Source organism: Gadus macrocephalus, chromosome 7 (genome assembly GCF_031168955.1).
Source record: "Gadus macrocephalus chromosome 7, ASM3116895v1".
Classification (NCBI taxonomy): domain Eukaryota; kingdom Metazoa; phylum Chordata; class Actinopteri; order Gadiformes; family Gadidae; genus Gadus; species Gadus macrocephalus.
This window is the reverse complement of record NC_082388.1, coordinates 15,416,845-15,436,627: the sequence shown is the minus strand read 5'-3', so window position 1 is coordinate 15,436,627 and position 19,783 is coordinate 15,416,845. Positions and strand designations below refer to the sequence as shown.

At 43.1% G+C, this 19,783-nt stretch overlaps 4 protein-coding genes and 1 non-coding gene across 6 annotated transcripts in view; 3 read left to right on the top strand and 2 right to left on the bottom strand.

The window, feature by feature from the left end:
- Positions 1-694: 694 nt before the first annotated feature.
- slc25a1a (solute carrier family 25 member 1a) lies at positions 695-5,731 on the top strand. The gene is made up of 9 exons (XM_060056871.1): positions 695-1,073; positions 1,624-1,731; positions 2,059-2,158; positions 2,306-2,444; positions 2,891-2,975; positions 3,214-3,318; positions 3,439-3,554; positions 3,649-3,722; positions 3,836-5,731. Exons 1-9 carry the CDS (start codon positions 830-832, stop codon positions 3,948-3,950), a joined length of 1,086 nt encoding a protein of 361 aa, XP_059912854.1. The 5' UTR covers positions 695-829; the 3' UTR covers positions 3,951-5,731.
- Positions 4,849-14,490, bottom strand: nle1 (notchless homolog 1 (Drosophila)). The gene is made up of 13 exons (XM_060056870.1): positions 14,368-14,490; positions 13,284-13,435; positions 12,665-12,885; positions 12,432-12,511; positions 12,042-12,118; positions 11,826-11,923; positions 9,387-9,579; positions 9,050-9,185; positions 8,875-8,921; positions 8,357-8,559; positions 7,832-7,991; positions 7,167-7,237; positions 4,849-6,754 (listed from the first exon to the last, which is right to left on the bottom strand). The coding sequence occupies exons 2-13, from the start codon at positions 13,419-13,421 to the stop codon at positions 6,742-6,744; spliced, it is 1,437 nt and encodes a 478-aa protein (XP_059912853.1). The 5' UTR covers positions 13,422-13,435; positions 14,368-14,490; the 3' UTR covers positions 4,849-6,741.
- Positions 8,940-19,783, top strand: part of tmigd1 (transmembrane and immunoglobulin domain containing 1) — a 50,619-nt gene continuing 39,775 nt past the window's right edge. Inside the window, exon 1 of the mRNA XM_060056873.1 lies at positions 8,940-8,946. The gene's annotated coding sequence lies outside the window, so the exon portion shown is untranslated. The remainder of the gene's footprint in view (positions 8,947-19,783) is intronic.
- inpp5kb (inositol polyphosphate-5-phosphatase Kb) overlaps positions 15,032-19,783 on the bottom strand; it is a 12,651-nt gene continuing 7,899 nt past the window's right edge. For both annotated transcript variants that reach the window (XM_060056864.1, XM_060056863.1), the window contains 9 exons: positions 19,616-19,732; positions 18,446-18,618; positions 18,210-18,321; positions 17,907-18,016; positions 17,304-17,517; positions 16,873-17,010; positions 16,400-16,483; positions 16,170-16,274; positions 15,032-15,885 (listed from right to left, as the gene is read on the bottom strand). In XM_060056864.1, coding sequence (XP_059912847.1) covers positions 15,817-15,885; positions 16,170-16,274; positions 16,400-16,483; positions 16,873-17,010; positions 17,304-17,517; positions 17,907-18,016; positions 18,210-18,321; positions 18,446-18,618; positions 19,616-19,732 — 1,122 coding nt within the window. In that variant the 3' untranslated portion in view covers positions 15,032-15,816. The remainder of the gene's footprint in view (positions 15,886-16,169; positions 16,275-16,399; positions 16,484-16,872; positions 17,011-17,303; positions 17,518-17,906; positions 18,017-18,209; positions 18,322-18,445; positions 18,619-19,615; positions 19,733-19,783) is intronic.
- trnat-agu (transfer RNA threonine (anticodon AGU)) lies at positions 16,568-16,641 on the top strand. The gene has a single exon. It is a non-coding gene; the product is annotated as a tRNA-Thr (tRNA).

Here is a 19,783-nt window from a genome sequence, read left to right as displayed (position 1 = left end):
TCAATTTCACATTAAAGCTGTCTCAGGATTTACCAATTGGGCTATACTTCCTAGCACTGATGCACAGCAAGCAAAAAAAAAGACGCTTTCTCAGGATAAGGAATAATCTCTATTTTGCGCTATATTTGACTGTTTAATTTTCCTCTGTGATATTTGACATCAATGAGATTTAACCAGAGACGACGTCTAGGGTCACACCCACCGGGGGGAATATAATGCATGACCCAGTTCCGTTATGGGGTTGAATTGCGCAAGGGAACGGGATTGACGTTAGGATTGCGAGAAAATCACACACACAAACTCAACCATACAGGAAAAAAGACACAGAAAAATACAGAATTGACAGGACTTACACGTTGTTAAAATGTATGATCTAAACAATAAAAACCTATAGATATTTTATGAATAATAATTAAGAACCTAAATCCACAACGTTCATACAACTGTCACATGTGTCTCGGTATGACGACAGGTTTTAAACGAGATTGTAACTAATCAAGAAAGTTGGGTTTTAAATTAACCTTTACAAAAATGCATTCAGCCTATAGTTTATTTATTGTATTTAGAAAATTCAGATCACCAGACCATGGATGCGATTGGTTATGAAAAATGTCATGCTGGGACACGTGATTGAATTACCCGGAAAAAAAATGCAAGTGTGAGCCAATGGCGTGCTGCGTCGACGCGACTACTATTTTAATATTCATGAACCCACACCGGGGTGTCTGTATGTTGTTGACTGTCTGTCCGACATTGTCCTCGCTGGACCAGCGCTATTATTGACGGACAATCCCCGTCTGTTGACAGTTTTTTGTCCCTTGACATAAACATGTCTTCGCTACTGAAGCCGTTTTCGGTACGCGAGGGCCCATGCGAGAGGCACGCTGGCAACAGTGGATGCCTGACCACATCACTGACACCCCCAACCCAATGTTTGGGTTCTCGGAATGCCGCGGCGGGGTTGAGCCCTCTACCCGTCGCCGGTTACCAGGTGTATGGAGCAAGGCGAACCCTGGCAGCGGCTTCAATCGGAGGAAGGAAATTGACCCACCCGGGGAAGGCAATTCTTGCAGGTATACTTGCAGAATAGGATTCCCCAGTATGTCTATAACCATGTCTGCCCCATCACTAGCAACCGAATCACCTCGGTCTGTCGCCGATTAAGCTGCTCAACCGAACTAGGTCGAAAACGCACTAAGGAATCAACTGATGCAATGTAATATCGGTTTTCTGCTATTACAATGTATCATCTATCTATCTTTCATTAGTGTATCAGAATACATTGATCACACTGTGATCAATGCATTCATTTATAACTTATTCATTCCCTGCTTAGGATCTGTGGATGCATCTTAAATGATTAATTACCTAGACAATGCAGTGCATGTATTTAAGTCACTGACATCCAAAGCGACAGACAGTGAAACTGAAGTAGCTCCCCTGTCATTATGTAGACATATCGGTCATACGTCCCTATTATATATATTTTTTTTTAACGTCTCAATGCCTAAGTGCAGCCAACCAATGAAAGATGGCTGTAATAATAGAACGTTCAAGAACAGATCTTCCCACCATGTGGACACAGATAAACACAGCCACTCCCTGGCTCTCTCTCCCTTACAGGCGGTATCGCAGGAGGCATAGAGATCTGCATCACCTTCCCCACGGAGTATGTGAAGACCCAGCTGCAGCTGGATGGGAGGGCCAACCCACCCAGATACAGAGGCATCGGTAGGACATCTTACACCTACTCCGCTCTCCACCACAATATGTATGCATGCGTTCGTTGTGTCGCATGGTTCAGACACTGTATTGCTGGCTGCACTAATGTCGACGCATGGCTTTGCCAGCTGTAGTTGCATGGTGTTGCAGAATGAATGCCTTCGCATCGCAGTGGGGAAGCAATTTATTGCTGCTAGGTACGTACATCGATGGATGCATGCATTGTATCTGCCGAGGGATCTATCGCTGGAGCCATGCGTTGTGGCTCAGGGTGTATGCGTTGTGTGTCGCAGGGTGCAGTGACAGATGGTTTGTGTGTGTACTTATCGATTGTAGGTGACTGTGTCAAGCTGACGGTTCAGGACCACGGCCTCAGAGGGCTGTATCGCGGCCTCAGCTCCCTGCTCTATGGATCCATCCCCAAGTCTGCAGTGAGGTCGGTGCCCACATTGTGTGGGCCGCTTTTTTGGCACTATTACTACTGTGCAATCACTGACGTGCTTTTGTCAGACATACTGGATGTTGACATTCCATACAGTAAGTAGTAGCGGTAGCCTCACTCTACCTCTTCTTTTCCTCTCAGATTCGGCACCTTTGAGGTGCTGAGCAACCCGATGCGGGATGCTACCGGTCGCCTGGACAACACGCGGAGTCTGCTGTGTGGACTCGGCGCGGGGATAGCGGAGGCCGTGGTGGTGGTCTGTCCAATGGAAACACTCAAGGTGGGCGGGGCTTCTGTTCTCCTTCCTGCCTTGGTCGAGCGTCTCCATGTTGATGAATACCCTGCACTGCCTTGCAAATCTGCCGGTGGTTGGTTCAACCCTGAGACACAATTTGAGCGTTTAGCTTGTTTTGTGAGTGCATCACCAAGCCCCACTGGACGTGCATGACATCCCAACCAAGAATAATAAGGATAACCTTTGAGGCAGAATATTCTAGCAGTCAGCCTGTTCATCAACATCCAGAAAAAGGTTACTGGATCAAACCCCAATGTCCGATCTGATGGCATCCTTGAGCAAGATGCATGGCCCTACCTGCATATTAATGAACTGCATGTAAAAAAAAAATGCATTCATTTATTGTGAATTGATCATTCGATTGAATTAATTAATTAAGTTTAGCCATGCGCCATGTCTATGGGTAACATCCTCCCCCAATCACCTGACAGGTGAAGCTGATCCACGACCAGTGTTCTCTGAGGCCGCGCTACAGAGGATTCTTCCATGGTGTCAGCGAGATCATCAAAGAGCAGGGTAAGACCACCCAGCTCTCCATGGGCAACATTCACCTAGCGGCCATCTTAATTGTGACTGCTACACGGGTGAGGGAAATGAACGTAGGTGGAGTAAACACAGAATGTGAGAATGCTTGTTCTCCTGCGTCGTCTTTTTTACATTTATTTGCACCCTGGGTTTCTGGCCGGCTCTTGTGTTTGGTCAGCATGAAATGGCAGTGGAAGCTGTCTTAAATTGATTTTGTATTGATTTCTAGGTGTGAGGGGGACGTATCAGGGCCTGACTGCGACAGTGCTAAAACAAGGAAGCAACCAGGCCATCCGCTTCTATGTAATGAACTCGCTCCGGAACTGGTACAAAGGTAGCACAATTGCGCCTTACATTTTCAGTTAATATCCGTTTGTTATTAATACGTTACGATTTTTTGCAATGTGTTTTTTGGTTTATTTGCTTTTAAATAATTGTACAATTGATGTTCAAGGGGACGACCCGAGGCGGGAAATGCACCCGGTTGTCACGGCGATATTCGGAGCGACGGCCGGAGCGGCCAGCGTTTTTGGCAACACCCCGCTGGATGTGGTGAAGACGCGAATGCAGGTGAGCATCCGCCTCCACGCACCTGAAGACAACCTATCCTACCATGGGTCTTATTGTGGCGGCCTAATGTTAACACGTTGTGTGTTTTCTGTAGGGCTTGGAAGCTCATAGGTACAAGAGCACACTGGACTGTGCCTTCCAGATATTAAAACACGAAGGACCGCAAGCGTGAGTGATCCTAACCAACATCTTTTTTCCATTTAATGGTTCTATGTGTTCTATATCTATGACATGCATAAGACTGCAGGTCACTGACTGTACTTGAACCCCACCTCCCCCAGGTTCTACAAAGGCACGGTTCCCCGGCTGGGCCGAGTGTGTCTGGACGTGGCCATCGTCTTCGTCATCTACGAGGAGGTGGTCAAGCTGCTGAACAACGTGTGGAAGACCCAGTGATGGAGCAAAGCAGGTCGGAAACACAAAGAGGATTCAAAACAAAGCACAGACCAGGGATTGGAAGCAATGTCCAACCTGCCTCATTCTACTATCCTAGTATTCAGCGCCCTACTAAGCCCCATTGACAATATGAAAGCATCAGTGTGACTCAACGGCTCTCTTGATTATTCAATAATAATCGGGTTGTGATAGATCCGGTGAGATTGGTTACATGATCCAAGAGAAGAGTGGACAGTAAAAATCCCATTCCAAATGCATGTATTTAATAGCACGTGCATTCCACAACTCAGTTCAACCAGAATGGATTTCCAAAACTAGGCTACGCCGTAAATGACTCTACTTTGATTGGCAGTGCAAAGGCAGGGCTTTTAAAAATAAATTTAACCGATTTTTAAACGGATAGAACAGTAATTGGCCAATTTCCTGATTCTGACATCAACATCTAATTAGCTTATAGAATAAGGGCGCAGGATACTAAAGGGATTTTATGAGTGGTAGACTGGTTCAAAACACTGGAACTATAATGCAAACCTGCAGAATGAAAAGTACTATCTAAAAACAACATTAACATTTTGGTGTGGATGCAGAATAATATAACCTCTAGGAAACCATATGTGTGTCTTTTTCAGCAGAAATAAGACATTTCAAAATCTCACTACTTTAACAGGACTTTACTGAAGCTCTTCAAAATATTCTTTAATAACCATTGTAGGGTTACAATAATATTGCAATTTTCACGCTAATTTTGTCACAATTATCTGCGTAAAATATTGTGATTTCTTCTCATTTGTATTTAGCGGCTTTGCACTGAAAAGTCCACAGATTTGTTCCCAAGATGTATAAACTTGCAGTTTGGATCTTTAAGTAGGAAATGCAAAATAATTTTTTAAAACTCAGAGGTTATACAATGTAGGTCAAATTATACTGATACAGGAGAGTTTTAAAATCTAAATTTCAGTTAAAAGATTGCAAAAATGTAATGGTTACTAATCTAGCCAGTTCAAACCTGCCAAAGGTTTCAGAAGGCATACATTTCAATAAAACATACATCAATTAAAAAAACATCACACCAACTGGACCTAAATTGTAACGGTATCGTGTAGCAAAATTAAGTGTTTTTAAGTTTCCATTTAATTTATTTATTTACCCATTGTTGAAGTTGAGGTTATGGTATAACTGTATTTGATAACTGGCTGTTGAATAGGGAATAGGACTAATAGGACTCTGGTCTCTTCACTCCCCTTCCATGGAGTTTAGAAAAGGTAAACCAGAAGGAGACTAAAGGAATGTGACTTATGCCCATCTGAGCCACCAGGACTGTGACCTTCCTTATGTCCTCCAAGTTCCACCATACACGGCCTTGCACTTAAGTCCTTAAATTCTCTTTGCCAAACTGCTTCGGTTCGACCTGGTACCAATGTATTTGAAGTGTTATTTCCTTCGTGCAAAAATATTATTATTTAACCCATGTTTGTCCACTCTTTTCAGTGTATGTATGGTAGCACATTTGTATGTATATCTTGTTATTTTTCTACATAGGCCAAGTGCATGTATTGTCTACATTCCAGCAGCATATCAGTTACGTTTTTAAGGGTTTTCCATAAATTATGGAGATCCCTGCCTATTTTACTGGTCATTATTCATGTTTTCATTCAATGCAACACCCATTGGCATGGTTACAAGAAATAAACAAATGATCTGGTTCTGGTGAAAAAGCCTTCACTGTTAGACTACATTGCACAGACTTTGTTGGCCTGAGAATAAACTTCTTATAACAACAATCTGAATGTGTTTATGGATAACATTTACCACTAAAATGGTTTACTATTCCCAGTGGAGGGAAGGAGGGAGAGAGTGAGTGTGCCTGGATGAATTAAAACAGTCGTAAAAGTTTAATTGGTTTAAGATTTTTAATCAAACCGCTTTGAAATCCATGAGAATCACATTGAAAGCAAAAGGGTCATTGCTTGCATATCGAGTCACCTCAGTGATGGTGTTTCCATCACTTCATCTAAAGAGGTGACCTTAACAAACATTCCAACACAGAAGCCAAAAACACATTAAATTCATAACAATGTGTTCCATTGTACTCAGTGGGCGAGAGGCAGGTAATTCAGTAGGAGAGAGACTCTTCCTGAAGGAGGAGATTAAGAGCTAACAGGAGACGGCCTTAAATCTGGCCCCACCTGTCGCCATGGCGCTCAACCCGTCACCTATATAACCCCCAGAGGGAGCAGACACCAGCTGCTTTGGAACGAGGCCTTTGGTTTGCGAGTCTGACCTTGCTGGCTGCGCTCCACTTCTTCACCGAGTGTATGCCGAGGTCACGGATCACGGATCCCAAAAGAGGGGTAAAGGCTTGGAACCGTTTTGTTTCCGGGGGTCATCGTATTTACAGTTATACGGTAAATCTTCACTATAAGGATCACAAGTTGTCCTCCGATTGCGATGTTATGTTGGCTTCGGGGTAATCTTATATACAAGGCTTTGTGGAGCAGGGGGGGAAAGGCTCATCATTCCCACTGCAGGTCAACTCGTCCGCCTGCAGGGTACGGGAGCCCTCGAGGAGACCCTGGGACCACGCTGGCGGCGTGAGGGGGCGCCCCCCGGGCCCGCCGCGGTGGAGCTCCACAGGGCGCAGGGGGGGGGGGGGGGGGGGAGGCGCTGGTTCTAGCCCGTGTCCCGGGCCCCGCCCTGCTGAGGACGGGGGGGGGGGGGGGAGAGGCTCCGAGCGGGGGTGCGGGGTCAGAAGCCAGAGAGTCTTCAGCCCAGAGAGAGCCCCACACCCTGGCTACCTCCTCCATCTGGAAATCACACACAGGAGGAGCGTCATGGTGGGATGGACAGTTGAAGTGGAACGCGTGGCCACCAGATCTCAGAACCAACAGTCCTACATGTTCTACAACTTCTGGGGGTGGACACGGCACGGAGCCTGGCTAATAAACCCGAAACAGCCAGGGGCCGATGTCTGCCTTGTTTGATGCTTAATTCCGGAGGTATCCTACTGAAATTAATCGGATTGGACAAAGTTTTCAGATCTTAGTACTTCCCCAACTCGAGCAACATGATTGGTCTAAGTGAAACACCCCGTTCAGATTTGAGCTTGTCTGATTTCTGAGGCTAGTGGACACCTGATAACCCTTTGATTGATATTTGTGGTTGTGTGGATGTTTACAGGCCGAGCAAGGTGGATCATAAAGAAGGTTAAAAACTCACATTCTCAGACACTTGTCTTTTCCTCCACTGACCACTCTCTGTCCATCCGGGCTCCAGTCCACAGCAAACACCTGGAAAAAGGATGTTAACATTATTAACACCTGGACAAAGGATGTTAACATTATTAACACCTGCACAAAGGATATTAACATTATTAACACCTGCACAAAGGATATTAACATTATTAACACCTGCACAAAGGATATTAACATTATTAACACCTGGACAAAGGATGTTAACATTATTAACACCTGGACAAAGGATATTAACATTATTCATCTATGGGAAATATTGTCAATTATAGGAATATTCCTAGATACAAAACGAATGCATACATACTTGTTATTCCTATATATTTCACATACATATATACACACACACACACATACATATATATACATATATATATACACACACACATGTACATATATATATACATATATATACACACACACACACACACACACACACACACACATATATACATATACACACATACTTTGTTCCCTAATACACGATAAAAGACAAAACTCAAATGCTTGTTAAAAGGGAATAACTTTTCAAAATAAGGACAAGTAACAAACAGGTGGTCAGAGTGAGCTCATTGAGGGATGTGGTGGGTGGTAAAGGGGACCAAATCCTGATCCTTTGGGCCCAGGCCTCACCTCGTCGGCGTGCCCGGGCAGGTCCATGCTCAGCTTGGCCGTCTTGACGTCCCAGACCTTGAGCGTGCTGTCGCTGCTACCGCTGACCAGCAGCCTGCTGTCAGAGGACCAGGCCACCTGGTACACTGCGGCCACGTGGCCGCGCAGGGACTGCAGGTACCTGACAGGGACGCACAATGTCAGCGTGTGCACTGCAAACTCTTACTGCCAGTACTTGATACAGGTACTCAGACGTTTTGGTGGGGTCCCAACCGAAAATTTAACGCACACAACCGTTATTTCTGACTGATGTACTTCTATATTCATCGTATTTTATAGTATTTTTTAAGTACGTCCTGTTGGGCCTCTTGGCCAGGCGAGACCCTGAATGAGTGAGAACCTGTTGAACTTGCCTGGTTAAAGATATCATACACTTATTAACAATGACTAGTTTTCAGTCATTTCTGCAATATTTCACACTCTTGTATGATTGCATGATGACAGTTTTGTAGCCGTTTTGGTCCGTGTGTTGCTTTTGTTCCTCACTTTCCGGTGCGTCCGTCCCAGATCTTGATGGACTTGTCGAAGGAGGCCGAGGCGAGCAGCCGGGTGTCGGGGGAGAAGAGCACCTCGTTGACCAGGGCACAGTGGCCCGTCAGGCGGGCCAGGGGCTTCTTCTCCTCCGCCGGGTTCCACAGGAACATGGTGAAGTCATCCGACCCCGACACCAGCCTCTCCGGGTTGGAACCCTATGGTACCGGGAAACCACCAGGACGGAGGCGAAGACACGGTTGGTGGGTCAAAGAGGTGCACATCTAACAGACAACTTTTACTTCTGTTGCTGTAGGCATCAGACTATCTGCAGTCTACTGCCATCTACTGGATGGATATGGAATGCAGTTTTGTTACACTCATAAGTGGTGTCAGAAAACAAGGCAATTCTAATTTGGTGCCCTAAATATTGGCTAAAATAGGAAAATTATTAATTATACTAAAAAGGATTATGGAAAATTGTTAACCAAAATATATACATGTGTACAATGTCCACACACAAGAGCACTCACCCTGACTTTGTTGTATCTCTGCAAGGCTCTCTCCTTCACGTCCTCCACTATCAAACCAAGAACAAGAGAACACTCCATTTCAGAACAGATCTACGGAGCCGTTACATGGCCAGGCATCGGACGTATCAGATGCCAGGAGGTCTTTGAATGTGTGGAGGTTCTGTTGAGGACTCACGTGAGCCAGTCACATCCTGGGCGTTGATGGTGGCGTGGGCGGGGTCGAAGGCCCCGGTCCGCAACACGTAGTCTGTACTGAGAGCCAGCGTGTTCACCCAGTGGGCATGGCCCTGGAGAGTTCTGCACTGAACACCCTACGCACACACGGAATAAAACAAAGTTAGTTGAATCTATTATGTGTATTATAGAACAGACATGCTTATGTAGATCAATGTTGCACCATTATCACAGAGTACTTCCCAAAAAAACGGTGTTACATTACATCTCTGCTGATGTGTTCATGAATTGTACAAACTAATGTAAACACAAGGTACGGCATCAGCCTTAAATCGTACATCTGAGGCCCTCCAGACTTTGATGGTCCTGTCCTGAGAGGAGGTGTAGAGCAGCCCGTCTCCTCCCCACTTGACGCAGGTCACCGTCTGGGTGTGTCCCGTCATGATCTTCTCCGTGCGACACAGGAGCGTGTCCCAGATGCGGACGGAGCCGTCCTTGGAGCTGCTGGCCAGGTAGCGACACTCTGCGTTCCTGGGGAGGAAATCATACTGTCATCTACCCAGGCTATGAAGTATCGGATGCTCCTTTTCATCAGTGCCCCGATAGGTTCTGTAGAGTGCCATAACATAACATTCTAAAGGCTCCATGCATCATAAACATGTGATGTACTTCTTCTATCAACTCATGTGTTGGTCTAGATATTGGTTGTGGTCAACAAATGTCTATGTGGTGGTCATTGTTTCAAAGTGGTCTATGGGGGTGTATATAATGGTTCCGGTCAACAATGGTCTATATAATGGTTGTGTTCTAGAATGGGGTCAAGGTGTTGGTCTTTAATATATTGGTTGTGTTCTATAATGGTAAATGTGTTGGTCTATATATCTGTTGTGATCTAATCAATGTGTTGGTCTTTAATATATTGGTTGTGTTCTATAATGGCAGGGTTTCCCCAGGTTTGATCAACCCAAATTTAAGACTTTTTTTAGACTTTTTTAAGACCACTTCAATGAAAATTAAGACCTACATCGCACCCATTAAGCAGTCGTAAAACGCGGTCGTGCATATGTTATTCATGTTTTTTTGGAACATATGAAACATTCATGTCAATACATTAATGAATGTGCCAAAGGATAAGTGTGCACTCACCAATCAAAGAGCCAAACTGAGGGCCTAACTCAAAGTCTAGAGGCCTGATGTCTCTTAAGACCATGTACCCAGAAATGATAATAAAAGATTAAAAAAACAACACACAAAGTGATGGTGTGAAAGTGTAGCTGTATTTTTGGTTTAAATATCAAACTTTCAACACACAATATAAAATATAAACAAACAAACTCTTTTCAAATTGCTGTAGTTTCTCAGCATTCAAATTTCCTCAACCATTTCAATGAATCCACCACTTGCCTCGTTGACCTCTTTTACTAACTCCTTCGTAATGTATGGAGCCAGCCCTAACCCTAACCCTAACCCGTCCACAGACATGGTGACTAATGTATGATAGTAAGCATTATTGGCCCTTAACACTAATATTCGGAAACAACACTGCCTCAAAAGGATATTGGCCTAAGCAACACCAGTAGAGGCTATACTTTTCCCTGAACTTTTAAACGTTGCAAACGTGCAAAAACATAATTATATATTTATGTGGCATTCAGTCCAATGCTTAAAATATATCTGTGGCATTCAGTAGGCCAATGCTGCGGTAAAGTGTGTAAAGTATGACCAAGTGTTTCTTTCTGTTCAATAGATAGAACTTTATCAATCCCCTGTAGGAGAAATGTGTTAATGTTTGTCCCTATAAAACAATAATGGCAACAAAAAAATATATACAAAACATGACGGTAACTCTAAAGTCAAACCGTCCAATCTGAAGGCTCTACTTAACCACTCCCCCTACTCACTTCCAGCAATGCAAAGCGAACAGAACTGAGGTGGGGAGGGCGTAGCTTAAGTAGTTTGTGACCGACCCAGAGGAACGCAACGCAAATTCAATGTGAACATGTATGAGGCTTTAATAAAATCCCGGACGATTTTGAAATTCCGCCCGGACACATTTATGTCTCAAAAAGAGGGCATGTCTGGGCAAAAGAGGACGTCTGGTCACCCTTCGTAAGGGGAACCCATTTGATTCCTACCTGTTCCACTGTTAAATAGTGGCGCAAGTTGGTGGGCGCTATCCTGGTAATTTCTCTGCGTGAGAAATACGAAGTGTGGCGTGTGAGCGTGTGCATGGGTCGAATTGCGTGTCTCACGCCGAATGCATGAGACTTGAGAGCCCTGCTTCCCCATGATGTGGCGTCTCCTCTCGACTGATTATGTTTGTTGAGATTGCCGGCGCAAAAACCCAAAGTATTGTTCGCGCATACTCCAATAAATGAGACGTTCTCTGACGTTACGCAAAACCCCGATACGCAAAACGCTCCCTATTTTCCCCTTGTGTTACAGTCCAGTTGACTACGAAAACATATCCTAGTAGGAAATTTAAGACCATCTTTAAAAAATTAAGACTTGGGTAACGCAATTTAAGACTTTTTAAGGCCTTAATTTAGGAACATGAAATTTAAGACATTTTTTAGACTTTTAAGACCCCGCGGCTACCCTGAATGGTAAATGTGTTGGTCTATACATCTGTTGTGATCTAATCAATATGTTGGTCTTTAATATATTGGTTGTGTTCTATAATGGTAAATGTGTTGGTCTATATCTGTTGTGATCTAATCAATGTGTTGGTCTTTAATATATTGGTGGTGGTCTATTGTGGTCTTTGTTGAACTCACAGGTGCAGCGGCTCCCAACAGAGCCAGGTGATCCACTTGGTGTGTCCAATCAGAGTCTTCCCAATCTGCTGCCCGGTGACCGGGTCCCATATGCAAATCTACACACAAACACAGGCTGGGTTCAGACTTCAGGACATTTTAGCACCCTGAATACCTTCCACGGCATACAAACATCACCATGGTGATTTAACAGAGTTGAAGTCATCAAAGGCTCACCTGGCTGTTCTTGCAGCCTGAAGCCAGCTTCTTGCCGTCCGGGGACCAGGCGATACTCAGGACCCAGTGGGTGTGGCCTGAGGGGGGAGGGGGTGGGCATTGCTTTCAAACTAAAATCCATGATATTATTCTAAAACTCATATATAGCCTCACTAGATACTATGCATTTGCAACGGTGAGAATAGGTGTCAGTATATTTTTAACAACATGGCATTTACTGAGAGCCCCGTGCTGACATGAACTCATGGTATTGCAAGACATTTTGAATGAAAGAGACCACCAAATGACAGACTACATAGCAGAACATTTGTTGATTATCCCTAAAAGTATCAACCCAGTTCCGGCCTATAGCCAAGCTTTTGTGAATCAATCTAATAGCACTATACAGACCTCTGCTCGTATGGTGGGGCGTCTCTGTGGTCAGGTCCCAGAAGCGCACGGTGGTGTCACCAGAACCACTGGCCAAGTACCTGCATAAACAACAACAACATTAAAAACAAAAACTAAGTACAGCAAAGGGTTTCAAGCCACAACGCTCAAGACATATAGACTAAAATCACCATAACTCAACAAGCTCAGCTCTTAACGTCGATTAAGGGGCAGCCTTGAACAGCTTGACGTACTTTCCCGTGGGACTGAAGGCGGTGGAGATGACTGCCTCGGTGTGTCCCTGCAGGGAGCTGGTGCAGCGGGCCACGGCGCGCACCCTGAACACGGCCTGTGGCTGGTACACCACGGGGAGGACCTGCTCCGTCTCGATCCCCAGGGCCTTCACACAGACCGCCAGGCTGGTCACCACCTCCGCCTCCCCGCGCGCATAGAACGCAAACGGCAACGGCTCCTCCTGCCAAACGTACAACAAAACCATGTCAGTGTGGCAAGATAGTGGAATGGCTAGGGTGCTGTTGACTGTTGTTAAGCAAAATACACTGGGTTTGATTCGCAACGTCTACAGTACAGATGTAGGCGTCATTTAGCCAGATGCCTAACTCGTCCTCCTTTCACAGAATAATACAAATAGTCAAAGAACGAACTTTGTATCCTTGCGCATAACCAAGAGTCCATTTGCTCTTTGGTTGCCAATTGCGTTAGTGACATCATCATTAATGAAGGGGATGAGTCGATGTTTGACGCAGGATGTATACATCGAATGCCTGGGCCAAACTATTCCCAAATCTCTTCTCGTCTCTAGCAAGCCAACGTGCACAGCAGTACAGTCCGACACGTAATTGAATGCGTTACCTTCTGCAGGAGTGCATTGCAGACCAGCTGAAGTTTGTCTGGTGTGATGTCCAGGGGGACATCGAAGGGATTCCCTAGAACCTCTCCACTCTCATCCTGAAACTGGATCAACATCCGCTCCACATCTCCACTCGTCATCCTGGCTTTAGATTCTGGAAAAATGAATCAACACAAAGCCATGTTAGGTATCTAAAAGGTATTTTCTTTAGAAAAATTGTAGAAAAATATTCATCACTGCAACATTATTAACATCTTATTGTGATAATATCAAATCACATAACGAAATGAATTGAAGATCATCACAACCAGTTGATATCTTTATTCACGTCTGCACTATAACCCTCAAACAAAGATATATAGGTATTTCGCAACTCTATGTATAACTGACAGCCCTTTGTCATGCAATGCAAAGTGCTGTCAGTTCTGTAAAGAGCAATACACAGCCCTACTCGAATACTAAACTTGCTTTTGCTTTGTAAAAAACCTTGTTAATGTTTCTTTGAAACACAGCCAGTATTTGAGGAGGTTAACCAAAATGACATATTTAAAAGGTTAAGGCAGTTTTCCGTCCTGCTTGTTGTGATTGCACATAATATGAATGATATTATGCACATGCAACGTTGACTTTATATTCCTGATATAGTCAGACTATATCAGGAATATAAAGTCAACGTTGCATGTGGACGTTATATTCAACATGCAACGGTATTTCAAATATTATGGTAGACTCTAACATAATATTTGAAATACCGTACTACAATATACAGCATATAACCACTTAAATACGACTGTATTTAAGTGGTTAAATACAGTCGTATTTATCTTCAACATTTAGCTATGATGTTTACAATTTATACTTGTAAAACACATACAAATGTAAAGGTATTCCATTTGAGGTGGCTTTAGGTAGCATAGTGTTAGCTAATAGAAGTTTGTGTGTGACTTCTAGTGTAAACCAGCTAACCAGCACTGACACCATTTGGCTTTAGAGTCGCTATACATTCAATTGATCATACGTATATAGGTACGTGTTACATTCCACACTTAATAATACACATTTAACAAACCCTCGTCACAATCTTACCGGTTACTGCTCCAAGCGCTGAATCCACGTGTTTTGGAATGGGGAGATGCGGGGCAGCAGCGATTCTAGCGCAAGGGATTATGGGAAGGTGCGGTTATGCCAAATGCAACCAGTAGAGGTAGCAGATGGTGTGTTTTTAGATCTACCGGTACTTGACAGTAGATCTACCTTGATATGCGATATGTGCTCATGGCTGTATGAAGAACATTAAAGGGTTCCGTATGGGTGTCTGTCTACACAATCCATGATACTACCAGGGATGTGGGATGATAGAACTGTACTTTCTGTACATGAAACTATAAACTGATGGTTGGTACATCTATGACATCTGTTCACGATAGTAAAAACAATATTAATACTGTCATATTTCTTTGTATATTGATGTATGCAATTGTTTGTTTCTTCCATTTTCTCAGACACAATTATCACAATACAACAATGCATATTCAAACCCAGACACACATTGACCAACATATATTGAACTATTGCATACAAATACAACATAAATGGTAAAACATTTCAATTTAAAAACGATCATACTGATTTTTTTTTTTGTTGTTGTTGCGATAATCCAAACCAAAATGTCCAAGTCAATAAGGAATAATCGTCAGAAGGAATTCATTTTAAAGTTACACATGGTTATAAATACAGACACAGACACACGTTAGCAAATCCAAGACACATTTATTTTGATTTTTCCTGACAAACAATCTTGATGAGAAAATCAGTGCATGCATTTGTTTTATCTAATGTATTTTCTTCTTTATTCTCTTCTTCACCATACCCCGAATATTGAAAAAGTAAATATATTCATCAGTAAAAATCAGCATATATATAGAGATGGCCATTATTTATAACAGTTGTACAGTAGGTCAGTATTTGCTGCATGATGACAGTGAGGAGTAACCATATTGTTTCTCATATGTGTTATTTTCACCTTCAGCTATAATGCTGACCCGGTTTCTATAAACTCAGAGAGCACAGAGAGCATTATTTGACTAAAATTGGGCCTTTCGTTTTTATTACACTTTAAAGATATTTGATAGCAGAAATTACAGGTGTAGCTAATGGCTTTCTGATTAATTGATTACTCTGATGCTTGTTAGATTATATTAGAGCAGTTACCAAACTTTTGGGCCATGATATGCATATAGGAGAGTGGCAGGATAGACAAGTCATATAAAATACACCTTGTCAATGCCTGTGACAGACACAAATCAAATAGACCTTATGTGAAAGTCAAATAGCATACAGATACATTATTGTCAGATAAACTGATGCACACAGATTATAAAATGCAGACAAACAAAGAAACATGATCTCTGGAGGATGTTAAGGCAACAGTAGGCCTTGTAGTTTCTATTTCACATTACTGAACCCATAGATGTTGAAGAACGGACATGGTGGACAATGTAGTCTGCTATATTCTGAACGTTGTGTCAACAACGTTTATTTGTTGAGCCCGTTGATGTTTTCTGGAACCAGTCCTTCCATTAGGGCTCGTTTAGACTCCAAGATCTGCAGAGTGAATATAAACAGTGCATCTTTAATTTATCTTTATAATCTATTATCAAAAGATCAGTATCATCCTTTAACCAATTAATGATTATAACATGTAACTAACCGGCAACTGTCAAATATTAATGACAGACCGACTTCAATCCCAATTACTGTCTCAATCATTGACTTGTTGGACCAGAAGGTGTTGGGTTGTAGTACTTGTGAGTACTTGTAAATGTAAATAGTAGTGAGAAATGGTCTGCTTGTCTAAGTGGAGATCATGAAAAGGCGTGGAGACTCACCTGGAAGTTGTTGCTCAATCCAACCAGACTCTGCAGGTTTGTGCTAAAGTATCCTAAGACATATTCTCCTCCCAGTAGTGGGATCTGGTCCTTATCCCAAGTTTTCTGCGAAACACACACATTCACACATATTTTCACTATTTGTATTTGCACTTATAGAATGAAACAGTGAGGAAGGGATTGAGATATTATAGTTATCTAAAGATATATTATCATGGTAGAAATTGTACCTTAATGACTTCGTCGAGTTCAGGCAGATCGATATCCCTAACCCAGACAAAGGCCTCATAATCTGAAGCGTGCTTGAATCCCGCCTGCAGAACAAGATAACAACCATTAGCTGGCCTGATAACAGATAGCAGAGTGTTGATTCAACAGCATGCTGTGATAGATCAACAGGCGCTGTGGCTTAGTTGGTTAAAGCGCCTGTCTAGTAAACAGGAGATCCTGGGTTCAAATCCCAGCAGAGCCTTTTCATTACTCACATATCTCTTGGTTCTAGATTACATCTGTGATACTATTTGTAAAGGCCTGTATAAAAATGTACAACCTCAATATCTACTGCTTAATTGCTGAATAAATCGTGTACTTCTGGAGACTTTTTCAGAATTGATAAATAAATCATTCTTGTAAAGTTCTACACATAGGAGCTTTATAGATTGTCCCATTCTAAATGCCCAACAGATCGTATGTATACATTGACCTTATAAAGACCAATCCAGTCCCATGTGGAGGACAGGAAGTCCTCCTGCACCGTGTAGCTCAGCGTGGCGTTACAGTCGGCGCTCCACGCATCCTCAGGGCTCACGTGCACCAGCGCCAATTCACACTTCTTCCTCAACTGCAGCACACGGTTTGGGAGGAAGAAGAGGAGAGATGAAGAGATAATGGGAAAATATATCATTGTTAGATTAACTCGTCATCTAGCATGACAAATTACCCCCTTGTATCTACTTTATTTAATATTTTATATCGGAGTGATGTAAATATAAAATGGGTTATTAATATTTGTGAGTGACAGCCTTCAAAGTTTTAAGTACTATTCCTCGGCAAAACTTTAAACTGGTCTTTGAACTTCTATTTGATTTGAATCATATATTTAATGTTTCCTTTTTTTTGTCTGGAGGTCTTTACCTCTAGTCTGAAGGATGCTAACACAGGCTTGTGGTCGCTAACTCCGTAGCTCATGTTGCTGGTGTAGTTGTCCTGGTGGACTTGGATTGGGTAGTCCTCATGTCCATCATCCGTGAGAGTCGAGACGCTATCGTCGTCATCCTCTGGAGCCAGGGTTTTTGGTTTGACGCGCCACAGGATGCGGTCGGTCCACGCCGGTTTCCTCTTCTTACCACTGACCAAATATTGACCAGTTAGGAGCAGGGTCATTTTGTTGATAAAATGATGTGAAATGTAGATGATAATATACACCACTGATTAGCATTATGCAAAGAGCAAGCAGGGAAGACAACAAGGGGAGAGAGAGAGAGAGAGAGAGAGAGAGAGAGAGAGAGAGAGAGAGAGAGAGAGAGAGAGAGAGAGAGAGAGAGAGAGAGAGAGAGAGAGAGAGAGAGAGAGAGAGAGAGAGAGAGACACACGTTCTGGAAATGGGGATGGTGCACATGTTCAATGCTCCCATTGAAGGCAACACTGACCAGTGACCAATGGTCTCCTTCTCACTGTGTTCCCAGGGAGACACAGACACAACCAATAGCTTATATGTGTGTGTTTGTGTGTGTGTACCTTGTATCGTAGGTGTCTCCGTTGCGGTCAAACTTGTAGGAGGGCTTGAAGCACAGCGGCCCCTCGTCAAACTCCTGGAGGAAGGCCTCCTTCTTCTTCATCATCAACAGCTGAGGAAGCACAGCAGGGATCAATGTGTGTGTGTGTGTGTGTGTTTGTGTGTGTGTGTGTGTGTGTGTGTGTGTGTGTGTGTGTGTGTGTGTGTGTGTGTGTGTGTGTGTGTGTGTGTGTGTGTGTGTGTGTGTGTGTGTGTGTATCTGTGCCTGTGACGTGTCTGTTTGTGTACATGTGTGTGTGTGTTACCTGGTCCTTCTGCCAGAGTAGGTTGTAGCGTTCACTGTTGATGGATGAGCGGAGGAAGTGCATGCCATGATCGGCGATGCGGAAGTTCAGATCTCCAAACCAGAAGACCACCCTGGAAGAGACAGATCCACGGCCCACCAAACATGTAGTGAGGCCAGGAAGTATGCATGTGCGTGTGTGTGTGTGCGTGCATCTGTGTGCATGTGACAGTGTGGTCTGGGATGGCGGACACTGACTTGTGGTCCAGAACGTGCGGCGTGTCCTCCTCAAAGTCTTGTGTGTCCAGGATGTACTCAAACTCGTCGACGCGCTGCAGGGCGTAGTTCATGTGAGCGGCCAGGTGGCAGTTCAGGAAGCACAGCATGTGACCATAAAAGGAGAAACGAACTGACACGCCCCCTTTATTGCCCTGAGAAGAGAAACATATTGAATCAGATTGAATCAGGATTAAATTTAAGTTTTCAATGACTAAAAGAGAGCAATCTTTTCTTCTTAATATGATTTTACAATGAATGAACATGGGGGCCATATTTGCCAAACTAAACCAGATTTAGAAAAATATATAAATAAATATTATATTCAATGTCAATATTTAATATTACCTAAATTATTAAATTATTATGAACGTTCTTAACATTGAACGCATAAATTATTTATTATCAATTTGGATGTGACAGGACAGGTCATAATCAGCAGACCTGGATGCATGCCATTGTTGGAATGACCACTTCACACCTCACTGAGCTAACACAACCCCTCTTTCATAATGGCTTTAATCTCTACACAAAATAATCCCAACAGAATTCCTGGGGTCCGGAGTTTAGCATACGGTTCCATTATGGAACTCTCAGTTGAATTTGAACTACACGTCATCGTTCTTTGACAAAAATAACAAGGTAATAGCACGCTTCCAACAGGTAACTCACACCAAACTTAATATATGGAAATATATGCTTTTTCAAAGCATCAGACCATGAGTGCCACAGTAGGAATTAAACCGGAATCTAACCCTGGCAGTACTACGGGCATGCTCTACCAGTTGAGGTAGACAAAGTCCTCACATGACACCGCAGGTGAAACTTATCATGGCATTAATTGAGAAACATTATTATTCATCCGACATACATACATACATACAAGAGAGCAATCTTTTCTCCTCAATATGATCTTAAAATGAAAGAACATGGAGGACATACAGTATTTTCCAAACCAATCCAGAGTTAGGGGGTCTGCTAGAAAATATAATGTCCTCTCATGACACCGCAGGTGAAACTCATCATGGCATTAATTGCGAACAATTATTCACAAATTAACTACTGAATTACATGTTATTGTCATATATTTTCACATAATCTCATCATTATAATTGAATGCAGAATAACATGTGCAGTGCAACGTTGTCTCACCCAGTAGCCGAAGATGCCAGTGCGAGTGTATGTGGTCCGTATGTCTCTTATGAAGGGAACATGTGCTTGTTTACAAAACAATAACAACAGCAAGCCCTGCATTCTCACTGATGTCATCTGTTGGAGGGGACAGATGGACAGACATACAGCCAGACCAACAGGCATATG

Bases quoted from the DNA above. Each gene is read 5' to 3' on its own strand.
- slc25a1a (XM_060056871.1), top strand. From the start codon at position 830: ATGTCTTCGCTACTGAAGCCGTTTTCGGTACGCGAGGGCCCATGCGAG. The intron at 3,319-3,438 runs GTAGCACAATTG...TTGATGTTCAAG, and splicing joins GCTCCGGAACTGGTACAAAG to GGGACGACCCGAGGCGGGAA. The intron at 3,723-3,835 runs GTGAGTGATCCT...CACCTCCCCCAG, and splicing joins AAACACGAAGGACCGCAAGC to GTTCTACAAAGGCACGGTTC.
- nle1 (XM_060056870.1), bottom strand. From the start codon at position 13,421: ATGACGAGTGGAGATGTGGAGCGGATGTTGATCCAGTTTCAGGATGAG. The intron at 12,119-12,431 runs GTCTGTATAGTG...CTCCCCCCTCAG, and splicing joins GCCCCACCATACGAGCAGAG to GCCACACCCACTGGGTCCTG. The intron at 9,580-11,825 runs GTGAGTTCAACA...TTTCCTCCCCAG, and splicing joins TGTTGGGAGCCGCTGCACCT to GAACGCAGAGTGTCGCTACC.